Raw genomic sequence first — 26,771 nt, 5'->3', positions numbered from 1 at the left:
ATTTGTAGGTAAATGGAGACAACGTGAGAACATGATGTTAAGTGAAATAAGTTAGACACATACTCAAATATCACGTTGTTTCTCTTATGAGAAACACAAATAAAGAACAAAATAGAAGAGAGATAAATAGGAAATAGGGAGAAATTCAAATACTTTCCCAAATTACAAATTCCACTGTTTTAAAAATATTTCAATGTATATGCTAATTGGTTCATTTATACTACTAGTGTATTTTAGTTCATTGCAAAGAAAGATTAGTGTAATTATCTGTGTGCTTCTTCTTTGCAAGAATCTTTTTGGTTGATGTCCTGTAGAGTGAGTAACTGGTTTGAAGATGATGAGACACAGTCTAATAACTATTATTACTCCTTTGTTATTTGATTATGAAATTTTTATTTTTTCATAAACTAAAAAGAATTTAAAAAGAGAAATGAGGATGCACATCGCTTATGCTGCATGAACGTTCGTGGCCCCAACCTGGAAAGACTCCAAATGCCCGCCCTCTGGTGAACAGATGCACCAACACTGGCGTATTTACATGGTGGGATATTATTGGTTGCAAAAGGATGACATGCGACAGGTAGGTGAATCTTGAAATCATGATTATGATTGAAAGAAACTGACACAAAAGAGCATCTTATATTTACAGTTCCACCTGTATGGAAGATGACAGCAACCTCGGGTGTCGGAAATCGTGGCAGGGCTGTGGACTCTAAGAGGGAGGCGTGGATGCAGGAGGGCCTGAGGGAGGCTTCAGAGGCAGTGGACCTACTCTGTGTCTTGGTTGACTCTCGTTACCTGGGTGAACACTTTTGTTAAAACAAATGGAATCGCACACCTAAAGTACATGTGTTTATTACTTTTAAAAATTTGCCTCAATTTAAAAATAATTTGATTTCTGAAAAACGATTTCATTCTTACCTTCAGAAAGATTGAAAGACCTATTTCTGCTTTGTATCAGAATACAGTATTGTAACAATGAGTAACTCAGAAATGAGACTACGTTTGCTGAATTTGACAAAAAGAGATAATACAATCATGGCTGAGATAAAAATCACTGATCTGGAACATAAAGTTGAAAAAAGCTAGGACACAGGCCAAGCAGACCACAGGAGAGAAAAGTTAGGAAATACTAGAAGCCAATTAAAGCAAACCAGTGAGTGTTTCATATGTGTTGTTGAAGTATGGGGCATAGGAAATGGGAAGAAAAAATAATTCAAGACCTAATGGAAGAAAATGTGTAGAAATCGAAGGACAGTTCTTACAGAAAGAACCCACTGCACACTGGTAAGTATGAAGGAAATGTGGACAGATCCATGGGCAAGTTCAGAATTCCACGCTCAAAATTCATAAAATTCAAAAAGTTGTGCAGAGGGCAAACAAAAAAACCCAGGAGAAGATTCTTTGTAAAGGAATGAGGCTCTAGGGCTAGGGATTTAGCTCAGTGGTTTCGCTGCCTGCTGCGCAAGCTCAAGGACCCAAGTTCGATCCCCGGTACCAAAAAAAAAACCCCACAAGGAATGAGATTCTGACAACTAAAAGAGGAAAGGGAAAAAAGGACACAATGTCCTACACCAAGGGTGTCATAGTCTGTCAATGAAAAATATGAGAAATTGCACTGTGTAGGTTTTGCGGGAAAGGTGAGGTTCTGTGTTAAAAACAGCCCATCGGCACAGGCTCCTGAAAGAACCAGCAGCAGGGATGGTGCTGCCAGCAGGTGCACGTCAGAAGTGGCACCGTGGACAGGAAGAGGTCACAAGGCTGCCGGAGAAGCTGCTGCTGTGTCTGTCTGCGGTTGTGCCAGGCTTGGTTTGCCCATCATCAGTTTCTTATTTTGCGATTAACACAAACTCCTACTTGTTTAACTCAAGGTTCCCTAGATTTTCTTTGGTAAGAAGCAAGCACAGATGTAAGTGAGGATTTCTAGCAGATGGTGTGATTGTATTGTGCAGTGAGTTATGAATCAATAGCAAGCGCAGCTATTTGATTTTCACTGAAGCCATTGGAAATAAACTAGATTGATCACTTTGCCTTTTGAATAAGCTAACATTGCCATTGAATGTTGCATTTATACCGACTGAACATAAGGACAATGTCTTCTTTTATCTAAATAAAAAGTGATGGGCAGGCCAGGCCCCTGGTGAGTGCAGATGGGGTGTAGGTGCCCCGACCCAGCAGCAATTGTGTCTTGGGGTCCAAGACCCACCTCATGAGGTAAATGAGCAGCTATTCTTTTATTGCAAGGAGTTTACTGCCAAATAAATATGTTGGCTATTAGTGAAATCACAAAACTTTATATGGCCTTCTTTTTAACCTGTTTATTGAGATATAGCCAACATACATTAACTGCATGTGAAGCTATGATATTTAATGGGCACAAAGCATACAATGTCTATGGAACATTGACTGTAGTCAAGATAATGAAAAAAGGCAGCAATCCCCTAAAATGTCCTCATGTCCCTTCAGGGTCTGTCCTTCCCTCCCTTCCTCAGCCGTCCTAGAGCCCCAGAAAATCACTGGTCTTTCCCTCACTCTGGATTTGTCCACTTCTTCCATCATTTTGTATAAATTGGAATTTTTGGTCTGGCTTCTTTCACACGGCATGATTATTCCGAGGCCCGTACGTGGGCTCAGCACTGCTCCACGGTGCGGAGCCCCAGCCCTTGTTCATTTACCTGCACACAGACATCTGGGTTGTTCCCAGTTTGGTGCTGCTACAAACGACGCTGCTATAGACAGCTGCAGACGGTCTCCATGGGGCTGTGCACTTCCTGCCAGTGGGATGCCGGCTTTCACGGTGAGTGCACACCCTTAGCATTTTCAGAAACTGTCCAGTGTCTTTCAAAGTGGACCAACCAAGGTGCATTCCCAGTGTGTAATGGTGCCAGCTGCTCTGGTCCCTGGCTCTGCTAGGCAGGTTAGCCTGTCCTGTTAGCCACTCCGAGGGGCTGAGGGCTCCCATGGTGACTTCTTTGCTTTATTTCTGGGATCATTCATGCTACTGAGCATATTTCCTTGAGCTGATTTGCCACCCACGTGTCTTCTTTGGAGAAGTGTTTGGTCAAATCTTTTGCCCATTGTAAAAGGCAAGGAAAGACCTAACATGATTTTGACAGAGGAAAACTCACAGCATATTCCTGAGAGAGGGAGGTGATTTGTTTTTATAAGTAGCTGTGGAAGGTTTAGGATCCAAAGAAGGAGCTTTGATATTATTGCTGTCAACAAGAGGGATAAAAACTGAGAAAAGGGGGAGTTAAACCAGTTGAGCAAGGCTCTTTGTCCTAAAGCCTAGCAGGATCACCAAGATGGAGGAAAATGTGGAAAAAATCAGAAGCAGCCTTCACGCAAGTGCCGGTCAGAGAGAGGCTCTGGGAATAATGTGGATTCTTCTCCCAAAGCCACCTAATGCTGAAAGCAAGTGCAGAGGATTCTGGAAGTAACTCCCATGGCCTCCTGGATGCTGAAGGAAGATGACTGGGGGGTGGGTGGCCACCCTGTGTTCCACCCACCACTTCAGAGTCAGTTTCTCCCCAGTGACCACAGCAGGGAGGAGAGAGCCTGCTGGAATTTGCGTTACCTTTTTTCTATCTGGGAGGAAGTTAGGAAAGGAGACATGAAGATGGAAAAATATGCGACATAACTCTACCTAAGGAGAGAAAAGACAGCTAAGAACAAGGCTGCAAGTAGAAACAGATGTGGCACAAGGTGCTGTCCTGCCCTGCTGAGCCTCGGTTGAGGCCAGATGCTGTCCTTGGCCTGTTTGGCCCAGGGTTCCGGGTAAGTGGGACTGTGGGGAGGTGAGGGACTGGACACCAGGGTGACTGACTGGTGTCCCCCCGCACCGACGAGCAGAACATTTGGGACGCCCGCCACAGCAGGCACACTTGCTACTCGGTGGAACTAACACTTCCAAGAGAATTTTGTAAACAAAACAAAAGTAAAGACACTAAATATGCCAAAAGGGTAACGCAATCATCCCGTTCCTAATGTATTATTTTTATAGCCTAGGATATGCAGTTATTTGTGGATCAACCCATTAGGCCATTCACAGCTGTGTATTTTTCTTACAAATTGAATAAAGGTAGCCAGGTACCTTGACAGCCGTGCTGCTCAACCATCCTAATCACACTGTTCACTTTTCCAGCTATGCATACTGTCTTTGGAGAAATGGCTTCTTCCACCCCTACCCTCAGGTTCTCTTCCATCACTTACCATTGGATCACTTGTGTTGATGACTTCTGGTAGCTGCTTTTCTTCCGGGGTGCCATCCAGCTGCGTGGTATGCTCGTCACAAGAAGCATCCGGCTAATGAAAGAAATAGAAGCCATTGTCATGCAAGCTTATCTTTGTGCATGTGACCTTGTGCTCCACAGTGCATGATTCTGGGATTTGGAGCCGACTGTGGCCAGCTGTGCAGAGATACACAGGGCCAACAGCTGGCACCGGTGACCTAGCTTTCGGACTCACCCAGAACCATACTGATCCGCATAGTGTCACGCACTGCCACAGACTTGGCCTCAGAGGCAGACACTGCTAGCTGCCTGCTGAAATTTCCTTTCCTTTTCCTTTCTCTTGACTTATGAATATCATGGCTTTTCTCCAAGGTCCCGTGTGCAGCTGAAAAGACTGTGTGGCCCTGCGATGGTGACATCTGATACGGGGAAAATGCGTTCTGCTTGGTGGGGTGTTTTCTGGTGGAAGTGGACAGAGTGAGCTTGTCAGTGCGTGTTCAGGGAACATGGCTCTGTGCCTGAGATGCCTGGACACTCTGTAACCATTAAGAATTAGCCCGTGTGCCACAGGGAGCAGAATGGGAAGTTGGACGGGTTGGTAGAGCCATGCTACAGCAGCCATGCAGCCTCTGCCTTCCTACCTTGGGCTATTTTTTATAAGAAACATAAACCTGTAACTGCCTAATGATGTGACTTCCTGATAAAACCATGCCTTTTAAAACCAGACCTTACTTACAAAACTATTTTGGAATAGTTTATTATATGTTCACAGCAAGAACGGTTATTCTTTAGTTAGGAAGCTGGAAATACATTAGCTTAATTACCTCATGAATAACTAGGACTGAACCAAATATTTCTTTCCCATTCAGTGAATACTGAGAAAGCTCTGACTTTCATTATGCAGAAGTGTGTTTGGAGACTAGACACAAAGCCTGGTGCATAAACTCTAAGATTTAGTAGCACTTTTAATAAACACATTTCCCCAAATGAGAAGCAAATAGTACATCCCATGGTTGAAGCAATTCTTTGAACAATTAAACATACTGGATATTACTGAAATTAAAAACTGTTTCATGAGACCTTAGGAAACACTATTTTTAAAATTTTATTTCTCTGTGTTTTCAACCCCTCCCCCAAATTCTATACTATATTAATAAGGACGATGCACATCTATTTCTAAATGGAAATAATGCTCAAGAGGAAGCAGAAGAAGCTTGGATTGGGCTGGAGACTAAGCCTGCCCTGTCACTCAGTATGGAGCGCATTTTACTAAGAACCGGCCCCATGGCAGTGCTAGAACGAACACTGTATCCTGCAACAGATCAGAAATGGATAGGAGACCCTGGAAAGTGTTTGTCTGATAACGGTGGAGGCATCCTCAGCCTAAGGATGGCCCAGGATGACACTGCTGTTCAGGAAAGAAGAGACCTGCGGACCATACAGTCACCAAACATCTCCGAATCCATGGGCCCTGCCAGTGTAACTCATGGGTCACACAATGTCGTCTCTATGAGGGGGCGGACAGGCCTGCCACTGGCCCTGTGTCAAGAGCAGCAGGCAGGAGCTGTGCTTAAACCAGAAAATGCTCACTGCCTTCTTGGGCAAGATTCCAGGCAGCTGTCCAGGCTGGGGACCAAAAAGACCTTGCTGCCAGATTGTGCCTGGGCTCTGGGAAAGGCACGGATGGAGAATGCAAGGAAAACATCGGCTCTGTGTGAGATGGGCAGAAGTGAAGACACTGGCTCTGCCCTCTTTGGTGTGAAAGGTGTGTGTGTGGGGGGCTGTGGTTTGAGTGGGTCCCCCCAAAGCATGTGTTGGACCATCTTCCACCATGGGGTTCGCCCAAATCCCAAATATGATGGGGTGAAGCAGCTCAAGAGCTCCTGCCAGATGCCAGCCCAGCCCTCAATACTGGACATTCCAGACTCCCGAGCTGTAAGACATAAGCCTCTGTTCTTCATACATTGCCCACCAATGTATGGGTGTGCCAAGCTGTGGCACTGCTACAGCAACACAAATGGACCAAGACTGCATGTGTGTGCCCATGCATGTGCTATTAACTAACCTGCATTCACACACTGTGCACACAACACTGCATCCGAAGTCAGCCCAGTCCTCTTATTCAAGAGCTCGGCCTTTGGGAAAACGTCTACATAATGGCAGAGAGGGGGCAATACGAGGTCTTACATCATCAATTAGCCCATTCAATCCATGCGTGGATGCCAATCAGTCATCAAGGGTCAGCAACCACTGGAGAAAATCGACCTCTGTACAAAAGAAATGTATTGATATATCTTCTGGTAGAAACATAACTGAGAGAAGAAAGCTTATAATGATTTTGTGATTTCAGAGAGATTAGAGTGGCTATTGTGGCCATAAATCAAAAACTGTAAGAAGAAAGGAAAATCAAAGAAAATAGAAGAGTTCTTGTGAAGGAACAGTATGATTAAAAAATCCAAATTAAAATTTAAAAACTGAATCAAAACCTAATAGTGGCTAAATTGTAATCCTTCATGGCAAAAATCAGAATTAAGGATCTACAAAGTGATGTAGACAAAATCTCCTAGGATACAGAACAAAGAAACAAAGAAAACCATGGAAAATATAACAAACAACTCAAGAAATAGGTAAATTTAACCCAAGCAATGAAAGGAAAAGCACAGAAAATATAGAGAAATCACAGGAAGAACACCTTCAGAATTAAGGAATCATTTTCAGTAAGAAAAGGCCGAGTGCTGAGCACAGTGGGGGAAAAAAGATAATTTCATGTCCTGATGACATTTCAGGTCTCAGCAATAAAGAAAAAGCTTCCAGAAACATAAAAGTGAAAGTGGGGTATAAATGAAGAAGTAGGATTTAGAGACCATTAGACTTCTCAGTAAAAAGCAAATGGCCCCATGTCCACAGATTGCAGAAGGAAGCAGATTTAGGGCCCTGTACTTTCATACTGGTCAACATAAGCTTTATATGTGTTTTGAATATGAGCATTTAGTGTTCAGAGATGTTTTTTCCAAGATATGCTCTGAGGGCTAGAGGCTGCGAGAAGGCAGGATTCAGTGGCACGTGTGACCCTGGAGGCAGAGACTTTGACTATTCTCTGTGGTCTTCTCATTTTCCTGGCCTTCCCTTGTCTTTCTCCTAAAATGCTTCCACTCAGTTTTCAACCTCAGGATGGCATGAGAGTGATGGGCCTTCAGTAGAAACGGTCTGGCGAGTTTGCACTTAGGTCTTTTCCGGAGCTGGCGCGGTGGGGTCTGATTAGCTCCCAGTCCCCTGGGACCCTGGACAATGAGCAGAGGTGACCCACACTCTGGGTGCTTGGGCTGCATGAGCTGCTCAGCCAGGGTGTGCACCAGGCGTGCTGAGCGTGGTGCATTTTGGGTGACATTTCCCACTCAGGGTGGGTTTAGCAGAAGGGACCCACTGAGTGAGGAGCGTCTGTCCTTGGGTTTGAATCCTAGAAACTGGAGAGCAGCCCGGGGTGTGGTTGGAGAGTCGCAGGAGGGTCTGCACCAGCTGGCCTCGGGATGGACCATCAGAGGCGCCATGAAGGGGGCTTATGCAGAAGCAGAGGGAAAGCCAGGTGGCCAAGGGGTGTGGGGCAGGGAGGTATGGGGTGGGGGTGTGGGAGAAACCCCCAGTCCCACTTGGCGGGGTCCAGGCGGTGCAGGGTTCCCTGACACCCAAAGGGTTCACCGTGAGGAGGGGCTGCAGACAGGACACATCTGGGACACATCGGCCACAGCCAAAGGCAGGGTGGGGAGCACATGAAGGACGGCACTGGGTGCATTCATATTCTCCGGGCAGGTGCAAATCATCTCCCAGACACTCACTCAAAGGCTATTATGCTGGTGCGCACCTGTAATCCCAGCACTCTGGGAGGCTGAGGCGGGGCGCTGCCAGTTTGAGCCGAGCCAGGGCAACTTAGCAAGCCCTCATCTCAAAATAAAAAGTGAAAAAAAGAAGTGGGGACGTAGCTCAGTGTGGAGATCCTGGGATCGATGCCCAAGAGTGGAGAGGAAAACAAACACCCCCTAGCCAACGGCCAGCTGTCATCCTACCCAGGACTGTGAGCAACCGTGTCTCTCCTTCTGTCCATCGTCACTGCTTCCGACTGTGCACTGAGCTTGTTTCTAGGCTCAACTGTTGAGATCTGGTGTGCAGGGACTGTGTGTGCTCACTCTGCTGCTGGTGCTGCAGTGCCAGGCACTTGGGCTGGTGATGCTGCCGTGGCCCCCTCCTGACGCCCCACGAAGTCTGCTCTGACCATTGCTTCTTGAGGGGCAGAACAGATAAAAGGGCAGCTGGATGGGGCTGACTCCCCACACCTAGAAGTGTGGTCCTTCCTGTGGGAGGCTGTGGGGGCCAGGTGCATGGGTGGCTCCCGAGGGCAGCTGGTAACTGTCAGGTCCCCGACTGCCCGGGCTGCATCACTGCTCCCATCCCTGAGAACATCGCGGCAGAAGCTGAGCACCTCCTGCCCTTTGGGGCCCATCTCTGCTGTAGAACGAGCCCGGGTGGCGTGAGCTTCCGGGCCCTGGGAGTCTCAGAGGAGCAGCCCTGCTGGCGTGGCTGCCTCGGGAGAGGACTCTGCCGGCGCCTGTCCTGGGCGTCCTCCCTGGCGCTGGATCACAGGCGTGGGCGTGGCTGCTCCTGGGTCACAGTCCCAAGAAACCTGTGACCCCATGTGGGGAACCCAACACTGGAGCAAACCAGGAACTACAGATTTGATGTTTAAATCGACATCCACTAAAACCCAGTTTACAAGTGTTTGCTGAGAAGCACGCATCTAACCAGCACATATACGGGATGCCCTTTTATAACGGTCTACACTTGCATGTCCCTTCTGATGCTCGGACCTGAAAATGGGGACAGATCTATTTTCCAGCCCTTACAGCTCTCTGCTGGCCAGATGTGAAGTCAGCTGTCCAACGAAAAAACCCAGTCCGGGAGGAAAGGTACCTGCACGCCCTTGGGGCACCAAATCCCACCCCCAATATCACAGACAGGGGACATCTACGAATTGTCACTACTGTGTTTTCTCTGGTCTGGAAGAAGGTAAAAGCTGAGCATGGGGACAAAATGATCAAAGAGAAAAGAAAGACAGGAGCTCAGGCTACCGAGAGTCCAGGGCTGGATGACACCTGATAAAAGCTGAGATGTGAATGGCCTGGAGCAGCCCCCTCCCCACGCTGCCCCCTCCTTGGGGTCCCCTCCTTGCCTGGAGACAGACAGTTCCTGCCTGGCCCTGAAGGTGACAGGGCAAGCGGGGGGCAGCGTCTGACCCCGTGGAGCCCGCAGCCCGGTTGTTCTCTGCTCCTGGCTGTGTCCATGAGTCCAAGGCAGGGCGTGGTGTGATCCGCCAGCTTCTCCCCGAAGGTGGGCTCTGCTTCTCAACAGTGTGGCGAGGCAGAGGCAGTCACCACAGTAGGCTGAGTCAGGGCAGCACGCGGCTCTGGAACCCATGCTGGGGAAGGTGCACCCTCTTCCCACTGAGGGCCAGGCAGTGCCCACTGTGAGGGGCTCGGGGAAGGCGGAGGGGATGGAACTCCTCAGGTCACGTGTCTCACTGAGAAAACAACCCCAAACTCGAAGACCCCTGCTGCGAACGTGACAGAGAAGGCCAGACCTCTCACCCAGAGTCAAGCTTTCGGGGGAAGCAGATGAGATGACGAGAGGTCAGATCTGCAAAGAAGGACGGCGCCTGGGGTCTGTGACCCTACTTCCCTCTGGGGCCCAGCCTGGCCTAAGAAGCAGAAGAGCAGCAGGAACACAGGCTGCCCACGGCCAGGCCTCAAGGCCGAATCCATCACAAAGCGATCTGGAGCCAGCCAGTTCTGGACAATCAAGATCCATAGATGCTGCCTTGCAGGAAATACAGGCAGGATGGACAGGAGCTAAAATCACCACCAGCGCCATCATCTTCCTCACTGTGGGCATCGGATCGGGTGCTCAGGGGCTGCTCCAGGAGCAGAAAGCAACCCCATTCCTCGGACAGGAAGGGGTAAGAATATCGAGCTAAAAGGAAGGAAAAGCACACAGGCAATAGCAGAAATGCACTCACTGCTGCCAGGAGTCCAAGAGGGCTAGGGGCCATCCATCCGACCTCCCAGAGCTCGGGCTTCGCGCAGGGCACCACTTCCAAAGGAAGATCCAGCTTCTGCACAACATGGCACAAAGACAAAGGCGGCCTGCTGCTGAGTGAGCTCCTGGGATTACAGTCAGGCGAGCACTCTTTGGAACCGTGCAGCAAAATGGACCAGGTGGTGGGCGGGCTTGGACTCGGCTCACGGGGAGAGCACGCATTTCACACACGCGAAGTCCTGGCGCCCATCCCAGCGGCACAACTGAACAAATACAAATCCATACACAGTGGGCATGGTGGCCTCTAAGAAAGACTTATTTACCTGCTCTGCTGCATAGCACACTTTTCCCCCGACTGCTACACATTTAAGAGGCCACGGTGCTGCTTCCCTAAGAGAGCCACACCTGCAATGGTACGGTGCTGACTCCCGCTAGATGTCTGTGTTTGGAAAACAGATGGAACTTCAAAGTACATCCAGTGGTGAGAGTTAAATGATCTTGGTAGCATGAGATCTTCTACTACACGCCCGGCCACGAGCACAGGACCTCCGTTGGTTTGGATTCCTCGCGTGGCTGCAGCCGCAGATGCTAGTTTTATTACTGGAAGTGCAGTAGGGCATAACTATTTAATTATTCATTCCCAAGTGTAAGCCTTTCCCTTTTCTTCACTGTTTCAAGGAACTAGGTAGCCTCCACCAGGTCTTCCTGAAGGCCTTGGAAGAATGAATTTTTCTAGCCTCCTTACACCAGGTTCCCTTCACTTGACCTCTCCAGTTGCCAGTTTCTTTTTCAGGTTTTTGTTAGTACGTTTGCTGTCCATGATGCTCTCCCTCCACCTCTCAATCTTCTTCACATTTGCAAAAGAGCCATCGCTCTGCTTCCTATTATTTATCTTTTGTTTTGCTCTTCTTCTATAATTTGGGTTTCTCACACAAGGGAAACCATGTGATATTTGCACTTGTATGTCTGATTTACTTCACTTAACATTATGATCTCAAGGTGCATCCATTTTTCTGTAAATGACTCAGGTTTATCCTTATGTCAGAAAGTACTCCACTGTGTGTCAATGTCATATTTTCTTTATCCATTTCTGCAGAGGAATATTGATGCTCTCCCCACTTCTATCCAGGGTTTCTTTCAAAACAAGGGTTGAAAAACAATGAGAATCATCTGAGTAGTGACAAAAATAAAAGTCCATTGTTATTCAGGAAGTTCCCCAATGTAACTGTGCAATGATTCATGTATTATGCATAATACGTCCATTCATACCAATTTGTGGAAACAGCCCTGGCCATGACTGGCTGTGTAGTCACTGACCATCGTGTCCAGTCACTGTCAGCTGATCCTGGGAGACCATGAGATGCCAGGGACATAACAAACATGTCCTTTGTGCAAGTTCTGTCAGCCATGTATCCCAAATCCAGTCTTCTATTTCCTTAAGGGTATCCTGATTTTTTTCAGGAAGGTTCATATCCAACTAAATAAAAGAACCCATATCTCACCCTCCCTTGTAGCTGAAGCATATAGCTCTGGGCAATGAGGAACAACTGGAATTCTACTGAGTGAGGTTTCTAGGAAAGTGACATCAGAGACCATGACACCAGTCCCAGGATTTGCCAAGAAGGTGAAGACAGGCCTGCTGTGGGCCACCTGGCCTGGACAGACAATGATGAGGGGTGCATGTGAAAGACAAGACAGACAGAAGGAAGCTGGATGTGAGTTAGGAAAAGGGATCACCCCCCTTCCACTTCTTAAAAGAGAAAAACAAACTAATAGTTGTGTGACTCAGGATTTTTGGGGTTTGCTGTTACCTGGAGTCAAATGTGTATGGAAGTGATACAATCACACTTTTAGATGCATATTGGACGATAGATTTATACGATCAGTTGTAAATCAGTTTCACCTTTAGCTACCTGCTTATAAATTATGAAATTGGAGATAAATGAGATCAACTATTTTTCCCAATTAAATGTGTTACTGAAAAGGACATTTAATTTGCATCTTCTGAATATTAGAAAAATGTATTTGGGTACTAGAATTCTGCTCAGGATGGATAGTACTGTAGACCATGTACTATGTACCCTAAAATTGACTTAGCATATTTGATTTAGTGAACAATGGCTCTGCTAAAATAAGGGCTAACTATTCTATTTCTTTATGTAAGGACTCCATGGAAATTTTTTTTTTTTTTTGTAGTACTGGTGATTGAACTCGGGACCTTGAGCTTTTGAGGCAGGCGGTGGCACCACTGAGCTAAATCCCCGGCCCCACTCCATGGAAATTTTAAATTTATTGGCTATTTAATGAAATCATAAAATTTATTTGGGCCTATGGAAATTGTTATTCTTCACCTTGCCTGGATGTCTTCTGTTTCCACTAATGTATTACCTTTGTAATAAAGGAGAATAAAGCTGATTTATTTATGAAGAGAAAAGTCCTATTGAAAAGTCAGCACAAGGAAATTGGATCAAGATAACAAAATGCACACACCACTTTCTCCTTTCCCTGCAAATAACTCTGTCAAAAGAAAGATCTTTTTAAAGGAGTAGATCTAGACACCACTCAACATTTCCATTAGACAATGGAAATTGGAGGAAGTTCCTGGAAGATAAAAAATCCAGCAAGAATAGTTTGATAAGGGGAGAAGAAAACCTCAGCCTGAGAGAAGGCGCAAGAGAAAAATGGTGGGTGATACACACTGATCCAGAAAAGGCTCATATCCAGAAGGAAATAAAAAGATAGGGGGCATCGCCAACTCGAAGACAATGGCCAGAGAAACTGAAAAACGCTTTCCTCAGCAGAGACCAGGCAGGCCATTTTTCTCTGAGAAGAACAGGCGACAGAGTGACCACCTTCCTTGGTGGGCTTGGCCATTGTCTTGGTTAATGGTGTGGTGGCTGTAGACAGAAGGAAGGTTTGGGGTTTCCTAAAAGGATAAAGACAAAGGGAAGTTTGGTTTGCCTGTAAAGGAACTGAAGTCTAGTTACTGAGGACGTCTGTCAGTGTGACCCTGATACCTTATTTATGTGCCTTGAAATGAAGTGTGGCAACTCAAGAGACCTCACTACTCACATGGCCCAGAATCCTGTCTATAGGGGGTTCTTCAAAGGAACAGGTCTACACAACTGTATGGGAAGCAGAGTCATTACCTGTGCTAATCCAGCAGATGCATCTGTCCAATGAGAGACCTACGCCAACACCCAAGAAACAAAATCAACTCAGCAATGGCAACAGAGAGAGGAAAATGATGATGGTAAAAATAAATGTGTCACCTGAAGGAGACGGTAACTCAAGGAGAACTCTGGAATGTAAGGTTTAGCTAGTGCCCATGAGTGCTGGGGGCTACTGCAGCCAAGAAACGAGAACAGACTGCTAACATAAAGGGTGTTCTGCTAACAGAAGGGTGCACTGGCATTATGACTGCTATGTTTAAAAAAAATCAAATGTCATATTATTAAACCATAGTAAAGTTACTGACACAATAAATGAAATTGAAGAGATGTCCAAGAATGGAGAAAAATGCACACAAAAACTTGGAAAATATAAAGGAACAATTAAGAAATGTGGAGGCTCAGTGATAATTTAACAGGGGCTCCAGCAGACCACTGAGAAAATGGAAGATACAAAAACCCATTTTATAAATGTTCTATGAAAACATGCAGAGCCTCAAGAATGAATTTGGTCTCATATTTGAAGGACTTGTTTAGTACCAACCAAGATGATTTTTTTTTTTAATGTAAAACTGGTGGGCCAGGTGCGGCGACCCATGCCTATAATCCCAGCACTTGGGAGGCTGAGGCAGTAGGACTGTTGAGAGATCAAGGCCAGCCTGAATTACAGAGCAAGACCCTATCTCAAAAATCCAAGAGGGGGTTGTGCAAAATTGGTTTCCCAACAATAAAAATAAAACACAAAAACTTCCACAGCTGTTACCGTGATGGTTATGTGAGAGAAGAAAATGGAAAGTATTTTTGAAATTCTGAAGGAAAATGATTTTGAGTATGGAATTCTATATGTAAAAGAAAAAAAAGAAAAATCTTAAAAAAACCTTAAAAGTTAAGAAAATTAAAATTTTAAAAAGATTAACAAATTAAGGAAAAATTAAGAACGATCATCCTCTCCATATCTATTTTTCAAATTGTTGAATTTCTATCCTCACTGGCTCAAATTCCAATGTCTAAGGCAAACACAAAATCTCCTTATGAATCTTACCATGACTGATCTCCAACCAAGAAAGGGAAATGGAAAACTTTCGGTACTTATTCAATTAAAGTAGCCGAAGGAGGCTGAAGAAGGATACAAAGAGTGGGAAGGATGAGAAAGAAGGGAGGGGAGAGAGAGGAAAAAGGAGAAGAAGGGGAAGCGAGGGAGGAGGAAGAGGAGGGGGAGGCGCACACAGAGACAGGCAGGGTCCAGCCACAGAGCTGGAAGAGGGGAGGAGATCTTGGGATCTACGGCGTGGGTTTCAAACAGGAAACCGGAAGTCATCTTGGTGACCGGAACACTGCATTGTGCATGCGTGTCCCAGAGAAGCAAAGGACTCCTTGTTTCTATTTACCCTGGACGACCCAAGAGTAAATGCCCACTTTCTCCTTTTCTTCAAGAAGGGTTAATGTGAAGAGAAGAGAGTTGCATCAGAAGGTCTCGCCTTCCTTTTATGTTACTAGAAGTGCAAAGTCCTAGGGAACCCAGAAGGGGTAGTTATGCATTTCCTGAAAGACCTAAGGTTTCCGGAAGAAGTCTTTTGCTCTTTGCTACAGTAGAGCCACAATTTTAGTCTGAAGATATGGGAAAGTAAATATGTATGTGGAATTTATAGGGCCTCACAAGATGATCCCAGAGAAAAACTGACTGGGGAATTTAAACCATGAGGGCAAACCTTTTCTTTGACAGGTTCTTGTCCAGAACAGCTTAGCCAAAGTCCTGATGTCAAGTTATGGGTCACTTGTACTCAGTTGAAAATCCTGCCCTCCAGAAAGACGGGTTTCAACTAAGCTGAAAGTTCAGACAGTACAGAACTCAAAATGCACTGCCCTCAAAGTATGTATAGGTCAAGCAAAGATTCTAGAGCTGTACTGTTCAATTTGTAAGTTCAATTATACGCCACATGCGGCTGCTTAGATGAAAATAAATTAAGATTAAGGAGAATTGAAAATTCAGTTCACATGAGCCACATCTGAGTTGAAAACTGCTGCATGTGACAAAAGGTGGGGGCTGCATTTTAGACAGAGGACGACAGATCATTCCCACCAGTGTGGAAAGTTCTAAAGGACGGTATGATTCTAGGACTCTGTTGTCACAAATACAAAGGCTACCCAAGGGCATGCGAGTGTATGTGGCAGCTACTTTTTGAGGTTAATATAACTTAGAAAGAAAATGAGAACCTACAGTAACTCAAATCAGAGACCGTTTTAAACCATGATTACTACTCAACATCTTGGCTAGAATTTATGTCATTATTGATATTACAACGAAATAGATGAGAAACCTAAATCAGAGTGATTAACTAACTTGCCCTGGGCAACTTATCCATAACTGCAACAGAATATTAAGTTGCCTTTTTTCTTCAGACTCATGACCTCCAAACTTCCAAGAAGTCTATCTGCATAGACTCTGTCAGAGGTTCTTGCACACAGAATAAATTCAGTAAGTCTTTGTTGCAATTATTATAATGCAACATCGCAATGAATAAAGGAACAGATAAGTTGCAAGGCAGAGCTAGCAGTAAAACTCAGGTAGAAATAAGAGGAAACAACTAATAGCCTCAGAAGACCACGGAACTAAGGGTGAGCTGGAACTTCAACCATTTCTCACAGGACATGGGCTGCTTCTCTCAGAGGTTTTTGAATCATTCTCTCATCCACTTAATTCTGCTATCTTTTTTGTACCATGTTGATTTTTCTGAACACAAAGGCTCCCTTCCCTTCCCCACTCCCCCAGCACTGTATTAGCACAGTGCACTCGGACTTGCTTACAACCCTTGGGCCATTTCCCTGGGACTCTTTGGCCTGACCATTCCGAGCCTAGGTTTACGGAAGGATCTGTGCTGTGGGGGACACACATGTCCCTTCCGAAAGGCCCAAGAGGTGACTCTGGCTTCCCCACAGAAGGGAAGGAAGTTGGCAGGGTGGGTGAGCAGAGAGGGGATGATTGCTTAGGTTCAGCTCACACGGTGTTGCACCGTGCTGTCTGCTTTAGTTTTCTCTGGAAGCTTCAAAGAAGCAGCCTTCCCTGACACCACTCTTCCCTCCCTGGACCCCCTGAAATCAAAGCCAACACCTGTGAGCTGTGGCCACCACTTACCAGAGCCTTGCTGACCCCAAAGACGTCCCTGACGTCCCTCACGGGCTGCTTGCTCTTCTTCCGAAGAGTCTGGGTGTAGGTGTTGTACCTCTTCTTCACTGCGGCTGCCTGGGTTCGAGTCAATGTGGAGAGCAGGGCTTTGCCGTCTTCCTCTTCCTCCCCAGAGATCAGAGTTGACAGCCCCACGTCTTGAAGCCACTCTGCTTCCAGCTCCCCTTCTGCAACACAGGGCGGACTTCGAGGGTTAGGACTTGGGCAGCTGCAGGTCTGTGCTCATCAGAGGACATGAAACACAGTGAGTAACTCAAGACTGTCTCTCTCTAGGGTAAGTATGAGAAAGGGCTGTAAGGAGGAGTGAAAAGTCCACGTTGTAATTGATTGAGTGATTAAGACATAGGCTCACTGTGTTCTTCAGGCTGGCTTTGAACTCACTATGTAGCCCAGGGTGGCCTCTAACTCACAGTGATCCTCCTGCCTCAGCCTCCCGAGTGCTGGGATCACAGGAGTGCACCACCATACCTGGCCAGCATTGCAATTTAAAAATAAGTCAAACTGTAAAATGCTGCCTAGTGGTGCAAGGTTGATTGGCAGACTTGGAAAGCTTACTCTCCTTGCCAGGGGTTAAATGTAAGTAGTATCTAGACTACCAGTTTCCAAAAAATGATGCCATGTTAAATACTTCAACTAAAGCCGTAATAGGAGATACATGGTTTAGGGGAACCCGAAGGGGTTTCTTCATCACTGAAATGCAGATTCAAATCCCAGTTGTCACCATATACCAGCTGAATGACTGGGGTGCGTGCTAAGAGGGCTCTGGGCCTCAGTGTCCCCTCAGAAAAATGGGTACCGTGAATTTCTGTTTTTCTGTTGCCTGGACATCCATTTTGAAGATAGGCTGGACCTTCCCGGGCCAGGGGCAGGCTCAGTCACCCTGGACACAGCGTCCGGTTGCCCATCTCCTCCCGCTCCTCGGAGTGGTCCATCCAGGCTCTGCCTGCACCACTCCCTGCTGGTGCCCCCTCCCGTGGGCAGCTGGATGCGGCTCGCTGACCCACACCCCAAAGGGACTGTGTCAAGACAAGTTGGGACACCTGGCAGACGAAGCCGCACCCAGGAAGCCTGAGTCCCCTTCCTCTCACCACCCTCAGCTGGAACTCACGGGGTGACACCCGGGACCCCAGGAAAGGCTCCATCTCAGTGGCTGAGCCTGTGGGTCCTTCAGGTGTCCCCTCCTCCCTGGGTCCCTGCGAGGTGCACTGCCCTCTTGTCTCTCACGCCACTTCTGTTACTTCCTGTGTCTGTCTACTCCGGTGTCTCCCTGCCAACACACGCAAACTTAACTTCTTTTCCGGTCAGGAACAGACAGGTCACAGCTCAGACCAGTGCCACAAGGACACTGCTAGTATAAACAAGTTTCCTGTCAAAAGGTCACCCGGTCACGGTAGGGACACCGCACATCAGGCCACCCAGCAAGAAAAGAAGTCTCCTGTAAACCGTACATGGTAAACATGCACAGCCACCTCCCCTGAGCGAGACTGTGACATCAAATGAGAGGAACACACAGCAGGAACAATAAAAACAAAAGTTTGGGGCTATGAGGTTTTCTTTTAAAGCAGTGTTATTTATAAAGACTGCAAAGAATGTGGAAGAAAATTAGGTATTCAATAGACGTTCATTGTCCTTGTTCTGGACATGGGCTAATCATTTTGTTTTTCAAAAGGCAACTAAAACACCTAAGATTCATCCATGAGAATTAATTGCTATTGTAAACTAGATAAACAGAAACAAAAGGAATTCAGGATAACAACGTCCAGGAACAGCGAAGGCACGAAACATTTGTGTCTGGGTCCTGTGCTAAACAGGCTGTACCCAAGTGCGGGATGTTTGCAGAGAGATCAGAGCGGTTTGTCAACACAAGCTGCAGCTCAGGTCTAGGAGTCCTGGCCCCTGCTTACATACAGCATTGGCGATCTACAAACAAAGCCTCCTAATAATGTGCTCTGCAGGTTCAAGTCTTCAGCTAAGCAAATATTTTATTTGCTATCTTGTTTTTATTGTTTGTTTGCTTTGTAAGCTTCCCCTTTAACAGAAAACGAAAGGGGATTTATGCTGACTTGGAAGTCTTCCTTTATTAAGCCTTAGGTAAGATTTTCATTTCTGAAGACAGTTTATGAATGTACGTTAATATTCAGGTTTGGAGAACTGGGTTTTTTTCTCTCTGCACCTCCGTATGGAGGGAGGAAAGGGTGGGAGGGGTGATTGCCCGGCTGGTATTGACATCCACTAGGGGTGGGGTCGGTCTCAGTCCTGGGAATCAGCCTGCGCCCGTGTAGAGCATTTTCCCAGTGAGAATGGCAGACAATAGCGGGCCTCCTGTGTGCCGAATTCTGTACAGTGCAATCCTGTAACAAACAGGTCCCTCGACACGCAGCGCTCCTTTGAATTTCGGCTCTGCCTACTGCCCTGCCTGCTCAGTACCTGCTTGGCTGCCTCAGTCGTGTCACATTCAACAAGTCCAAACCTGAGCTCGCTTTCTTCATTCCCGACTCTGGGCCTCTTCCACTGATCCGCATTTCATCAGGCAAAACCACTGTTCACGTAATGAGGCAAGAGGGTAACTCAGGGCACCTCCGACTTCCCCTTCCTGGGACGTCAGCCTCAGTGCGTGACCAAGACTTTCTGACGTTGCGTCTTTTTTCGGTTTTTTTTTTTCCCCCATTAACTTTATTGGTACATTTTAGGTATACAATACAGTTACATTCATCATTGGGATCTTGTACCACTACATGATGCATCTTGGTTCTTATTTTTTTCCCCTTCCCCTGCTCTCCCTTCACCCCCTCCACCCTCCCTATTTACAAAGACTTTGTTTCCATTTTTTTCCTTTTCTCTTCTTTCCTTTCCCCTACCCCTCCCACTTCCCCTGCTCCTTTAGACCTTTTCTTCCTGTTACACAATATCAATTATACATTTTTTAAATTACAATATCAAGATCTAGGAGACATTACCACAGATTGTACAGAATTTAAAAGGATATAGAAAGCATATTTCAAAAATCTGTTTTGAAATAAATTTGACAACTTCTAAGAAGTACCTGGGAAGACAAATTAATGAAGCTAACTCCAGAGGAAATATAAAATTTGAATAGCACCTATTAAAGAAAGTATATTCCTAGCTTGAAAACCTACCTATATGACAACAGCAGGCTCATATACATTTTAACTGATAAATTATATCAAACATTTAAAGCAGAAAAAAGAAGGAACACTTCTCCCCTCATTTTAGGAACTCAACATTGTGCTAATCCTAAAACTGGACAAAGATAATAGAAGAAAAAAGTATGAACATAGATAGAAATTTGTTTCACAAAACAAACTATGAGAAGTCAGATCTGGCAGGATGTAGAAAGTGGTTTTGTTATAGGTATGGCAGTGTTGGTTCAGCATTGGAAGATCCACCCCCAAAAGTCATCATTTAAACAGAGGAAAGGAAAAAGCCATATGATCCTGTCACTAGTTGGAGAAAAAGTATTGGACTAAATTCTACAGCTGTTCATGGTAAAAGCTATCAGGAGACTGAAGTAGAACAGAACCTTCTCAACAGATTAAAGACATGTACTCCATACTTCCAGCGAGCACACCTTATATGAATGGAGAAGATACAATGCTTTCTCCTTAAGGTGGGGAACAAGGGCAGATATGCTTACTCTTTATCTGTCCATTAAACTTTGAAACCTAGGCCTAAACCAAAATAGTCTGGCAATAAAATGACACAATTAGGATAGGATTGGCACAGCAGAAGCAAAATCTTTATATGTAGATGAAATGATCATCTACAGAGAAAATACTAAGAAATCTCTAAGAGCCCCTAGAACTTGTATTTGAATTTAGCAGGATTAGAAAACACAAGGTATATATAAAAATTCAGGTCTGTGTATACTTGCTATAAGTGAAGAACTGGATATTGAAATTTAAAAGTTATGTAGGAGTACAAAGGACCTAGAAAAGTTAAAAAAAAACCAAAACAGTGTTGGAAGATGTTTAGTACCTAATTTTAAGATACTTTCATGATAAAGAGCACCTCAGGAACTTCACGAATATCAAACCGGCACTCCAAAACATTTTAGACAATACCCTAGGAAAAGACAATGAGGATCACAACCCCAGGAAACCCAGCAGAATGAATCCATCGGGCGTGACAAATTAAACGCAAAGGGGGAGAATCCAACAAAAAGAAAAAGTCATGACAAGGCTTTTAAAACTTTGAACTTCATCTCCCTAATGAGTGTATAATTCAATCTTATTATTGTACTGATTAGTATTTTTCTGATTCTAGGGTTGCACACCTTTCCTTGTGCTGTACTGGCTATTTATCGATAATCTTCTTATGTCTACTTTTTAATTGGGTTGTCTATTAATGAGCTCTAAGAATTCTTTATATATTCTGGTCATAGGTTATATGCATTGTAAATATGGTCTGTTTAAGGACTACTTTTCATTTTAATGATGTCATTTAAAGTTCTAAATTTTGGTGGAATCTCATTTATCAATTTTTTTCTTTTATACATCATGTCTTTTGTATCCTAGGTAGTTCTTGCCTACCCTGAATTCATACACATTTTCCCTTATAATTTCTTCTTAAAGTTTTATACTTTTAGGCTCTCATATTTAGGTTCATAGATCCCTTCAGGTTATTTTCATGTATGGAAATAAAGGGTTGAGGTTAATTTTTTATATACGGATACCAGGTGTTCCAGTGCCATCTGCTGAAGACACTATCTCTTCCTTGGCTCCTGAATTGAGTTTATATTCTATAAAATGCGAAGGTTAAATAATCTTTCAAAGCTCAGTGGACCATATATGTGTGGTTCTATTTCTACATTCTCTGTTTTATTCCAATGATCTATATGTCTTTCCTTACACCAACACTGCCTTGAAGCTTTAGAAGAAGTCTTAAAATTGGGTGCTAAACGTCTTCCAACACTGTTTTTGTTTTTGTTTTTTAACTTTTCTAGGTCCTTTGTACTCCTACATAACTTTTAAATTTCAATATCCAGTTCTTCACTTATAGCAAGTATACACAGACCTGAATTTTTATATATACCTTGTGTTTTCTAATCCTGCTAAATTCAAATACAAGTTCTAGGGGCTCCTAGAGATTTCTTAGTATTTTCTCTGTAGATGATCATTTCATCTACATATAAAGATTTTGCTTCTGCTGTGCCAATCCTATCCTAATTGTGTCATTTTATTGCTAGACTATTTTGGTTTAGGCCTAGGTTTCAAAGTTTAATGGACAGGTGAAGAGTAGGCATATCTGCCCTTGTTCCCCACCTTAGGGAGAAAGCATTGTGTGGCTCTATGTCCAGATTCTCTGTTGTATTCCAGTGGTCTCTGTGCCTTTCCTCACACCGACGCCGCCGTGATCACTCATGTTGCATCTTTACTGCAGCGCAAACCTTCTTCCTCCCTCTGCCTCTTCTGTGGCTCTGCTCAAAGCCAATATCATCTGTCATCTGGACTGCAACAGTTAACTCCCAGCAGGCCCCCTTCAGGGGCTCTCAGTCTCCTTCTGACCTGTTTTCCACAGTGAAACTAGATCAATCCTTTTGAACACAAATAAAAATAATGCTGTGACCTTCCCATGCTTTAACCTGGTCTACAAGGTGTAGGCTGTCCGCCTTTCTGGACACACCCTTAGCAGGCTCTCTCCACCCTCAGCCCTCCAGTGGTGCTGGCTTACTTTGGAGTCTTCCAGGGCTCTGTCCTCTGCTTTGTTTGACCTTGTTTGTCCCCCCATTTGGCCCTGTCATTACTGCCTCAGTCTCGGATCTCAGTCCTGACATCTGTGCCCCAGGGGAGTCTTTGGTTCCTGAATCCATCTGCCTCAGTGGTGTCTAACTGCTATCACGTTTTCTTTTTCCTTCAGGAAACTTCCAAATCAGATCTACTTATATTATTCCATCCATCACTGTCTCTTCCGCTAGATCATTAACTGTGAGAAAACCCTCTTTTGCTTGTAACTCTCTGGGAGTGCCTGGCACAGAGTAGGTACACATACTTGCTGAATTAACGAACTAACCAAGCAAGTTTCCACCGAAAATATAATTAAGCCGGATATTCTAGTAAGCTGTTAAATGCTGACTATGCAGCCAACTTTTAAAAATAAATCTAGCTCTCATTCCATACCTAAGTCCGTCAGCTTACTGAGTTTGTAGGGTAAATATATCCAAAGGCAAATCGACTTTCCGTGAAGGATGGGATAGCTTATATTGAAATAACTGTCTTATGCATAGCTGTGGTGGACCCCAAACACAAATATGTACAATAACTATTTGCAAAACTGGAGAAGAATTAAGAGCAGAAAAAGAACTTCTTATGAAAGAAAATGTACTCAGTGAGATTTATATTTATATTGCAGATGTAATTATGATGTGAGTTAAATGCATATGTAAAAGATATCACATTGTATACCATAAAGACATACAATTTTATCTGTCAGTTGTACTTCAAAAAAGAGAACTTCCAAAGGACTAGCATGCACACATACACACATGCACATGCACACATACACACACACACACACACGCACAATCTAAGTTGAGAGCTAGAGGTGTAGGTCGTGGTAGACTTCTTGCCTAACATATGTGGGACCCCAGGATGGATCCCCCCAGCACTGCATCAAAAAACAAAACAAAAAACCCTGGTTCACTATCACACAGGAGTGGATGGAGCCCCTCACCCAATATAACCAGTGTCTTTTAAGAGGAGGAGAAAGGACACAACACAAACACAGGCCCATGGTCCATGGCCTTGGAGGCAGATAAGGTACAATGAGCTGTCTATAAAGCGAAGATCACCAGAAGCCCAGAGAAAGGCATGGGCCCGATCCTGCCCTACAACCTGTAGAGGAGACACAGTGCTTTAGACCCAGGATTTCCAGATTTCCAGAACTGAGAGTAACACTTTCTGTGCTTTGAAGACCTAGTCTTGGAGTAGTTTGTTGAGACTGCTCAGTAACCATGTGATACACATTATCCGATCACAGCAGAAATATTAGAACTACAGTTGCCTCTGGCAGGATGGTGAGTCCGGGGAGGGATGAAACTGGGGTAAAGAATGAGAGGGTTTCTGGATTGAAATATTATCTGTTTCAAATACACATATTTATTTTGATCAATGTTAAATTATAAGAGGGCATGCACTTGCCAAATTCATTGAATTGCGTACTAAAATTCTCTGTGACTAGTTCAAGCACAGATACCTGTAAATAAGCACTGAAGTCTTTTTAGTAAGTCTGCATTTTGTAGTTTAGTCTGGCAAACATGAAAATGTTTTCCATGTACTCTAGTCTTGAACAAATGGATAATCACACAGGGAGAGCCGTGGCTTGATCTCTCACTGGAGAAAAAGAAATGACAGCAAAACCTGGATTAGAAATGGGAGTTATCAGTCTGAACTCAAGGCTGTAATGTAAATCGAGAGCTAGGAAGAAAAAGGCAGGTAGGATACCCTTTTCCCTTTATGTGTCTTTCTGTCTTTCTTGATCTGAAAAGGCAAAATACAAAGAAGGAAATAACAATGAGAAGGAGGAAAGGGGACTGGCGGTGGTTTTTCCATGGCCAACAGCCCTGCCTGCCCTAAGTGCCTTGGGGCCAGCTGAGGTTCCCTCAGATGTGGCAAGCTTCAGTCACTATCCGTCCCAGATCCCTCTGCCTGGCAGCATCTCCGGGTGACTCAGTCCCTCTCCAGCTGCTTCAGATGGCTCCACTCTGTCCCATAAGGAGCTCCTCACCTGGCCGTGCCCAGGTGGAAAGTCAGCGTGGCGACAGCCAGCGGAACACTGTGTGTCCACCTTTCGATTTTCTGCCTGTATAAATCACCCTCGTCTCACCCTTACTGGATCAGTCCACATACCGCTTCCCCTTGTGCCACGGCATCGGCCCTACTAAAGCTCCTTTTGGGTGGTTTTATTGCCTTTTCATGATTCCTTTCTCCAGGAGAGCAGGCTGAGCTGCTTAGACTGAGCTGGTGAACCTCAAGGCGGCTGGCAGCGAGAGCAGCCGGCAGCCAGGGCTCGTGACACTGAGGGTGCCGAGCAGCCCGAGACAGGGATGACGCAGAGTTGACAGCAGGGGTGGGCTGCTAACACAGAGGGGTGGAAGCCACCGGACCCAGAGTTCAGAGCTGCCGACACTGGGGGGGCTCTACTTTGTCATTCATGATTTCTAACTGAGCTGAGCAAAAGAACCCTTGGCTGACTGGTAGGGATGGGAGCAAGAACACACTTCATACAGGAGGATGCTGCCCTTGAGTGGGGCCTGACACTTCAAAAGTGCATCAGAGCTGACTGTCTTACATCCAAACTATCATTCTTAGTGCTGAGAAAGGCAGACTTGTAGAAAGTAGAATAAAGAACAAGAAGGCTTTTTAAAATTTCAGTTTACTCTGGTAATTCTCCTGAGGCTAATCACTTTCTATGGAAAACCTGCTTAGGTTTACTCACTACCCTAGCGTCCACCTTTCTTGGGTCTCTTCTCTACTCACTGGTGACGGCAGGGCCCTGGAAGAGATGGCCTATGCTTTTAGTCCCAGGTGGTAAATTTGTTCTCTTTGAGAACTAAGGACAATTATCATCTTGTTTTTGACTCCACCCTTCTTCTGTTTCACTAAAAAACAGAATTTTTAACATAAATTTTATTTTGGGGGAATACCAAACATTTTAATACATTAATAGAAGTGAATGCTTCACAGTCATTTTTTTCCTTCCAAAATTTTTCTGACAAGTTCTTTCTGTCTCTGTCTCCTTGCTTGCTCTCTGGTAATTAATAGTCCAATATACAAATGTAAAAGCCACCAAAATTAGAATGCTTAGTCGGATGATAGTGACCCAAGTCAGCAGACAGTCACAGCGCCCCTAAGCAATGAGGAAGAGAGGACTGATCTGAATGCTGTTGAGGCCCAGCCCCTGCATCCCAGCAGCTTGGATAAGGCACCTGCAGCCAGTTAAGTAGGCATCGGCTAAGCAGGTGCTTGGCCAGATGGTACTGATTCATGCAACTACTAGTGAGGCAGTTTCTACTTCCACAGAACACACAGGAGCACACAAAGGATGAGAAATCCAGCCCTCACCATCCACCGGCTTGATCTCGGAGGGCAGCTCTTCCCCCCGCGCTCCAGTGCTGCTCTCATGGATGCTTTCTATTTCCCGCCAGAAATCCTCCATGGATGCGCTGTCTACGGAGGCCTGTGAGTTGGAGCGGCTGAAGGCTGGAGGGTGTAGGGATTCGTTGGACAGCATCCTGTTAATTCTTCGGCAGCGGGGAATAGATTTTCTGAGGAAAGAATAGTATTTATGAGTAAACATTGGCATCTTTATGTTATAAAGTCACAAAATTAAAGTTAAGATTAAAATCGGTGGAGAAAAGTTATGCAGCAGAGAGAGCAGCTTGACGGAATGAGCTCCATTCAGTGGCAGACCTTTTTTCTTATTCTCTGTACTTCAGGATAACTCTATGGTCATATAAAAATTAACATGAAAGCATTTTCACAAGTTCCTCACACTTGTAAGTTATCTCTACCAGCCAAAACATGTATGGAAGAAATTTATTTCTATAAATTACCCAAGATAATGACAGAGAAAGATGTAAAAAGTTATCTGCTTATATCCGTAGGGTAGTGACTATTAAGTAAAAAAAACCCAAAAGCTGAATGTGGTGGCACATGCCAGGGAAGCTGAAGCAGGAGGATCGCAAGTTCAAGACCAGCCTGGGGAACTTAGCACTTGCAAAAAGTGATCTGGGATGGGGATGTGGCTTAGCATGAAGGCCATGAGTTCAATTCCCAGGGCCATAGATAGATAGATAGATAGATAGATATTAAAACAGAAAATAACAAGTTTTGATGAGGATATGAAATAAAGAAAATGGGAAATTAAGAATCACTGCATGTTGTTGGTGGAAATGTAAAATGGTGCAGTGCCTATGGAAAACAGTCTAGTGGCTCCTCAAAAATATTTTTAAAAATACAATTGCCCCATGACCCAGCCATTCCTCTTCTGTGTGTATATCTAAAATAATTGCAGCATTATTCACAGTAGTCAAAAGGTGGAACAACTCAAGTGTCTGTCGGATAAGCAAAATACAGTGCACAT

General features: G+C 44.9%; 1 protein-coding gene across 5 annotated transcripts in view; it reads right to left on the bottom strand.

Moving 5' to 3' along the window:
* The window catches only part of Arhgap28 (Rho GTPase activating protein 28), a 163,330-nt gene that overhangs the window by 44,325 nt on the left and 92,234 nt on the right, over nt 1-26,771 (bottom strand). For all 5 annotated transcript variants that reach the window (XM_004853213.3, XM_021265228.2, XM_087194824.1 and 2 more), the window contains 3 exons: nt 25,751-25,953; nt 16,620-16,837; nt 4,213-4,305 (listed from right to left, as the gene is read on the bottom strand). In XM_004853213.3, the coding sequence (XP_004853270.1) occupies nt 4,213-4,305; nt 16,620-16,837; nt 25,751-25,953 (514 nt within the window). The remainder of the gene's footprint in view (nt 1-4,212; nt 4,306-16,619; nt 16,838-25,750; nt 25,954-26,771) is intronic.

Source organism: Heterocephalus glaber, unplaced genomic scaffold (assembly GCF_053883595.1).
Source record: "Heterocephalus glaber isolate CG9 unplaced genomic scaffold, H.glaber_assembly_v1.0 deba00000331, whole genome shotgun sequence".
NCBI lineage: Eukaryota > Metazoa > Chordata > Mammalia > Rodentia > Bathyergidae > Heterocephalus > Heterocephalus glaber.
The sequence above is the reverse complement of the archived record's forward strand: the minus strand, read 5'-3'. Positions and strand labels throughout refer to the sequence as shown.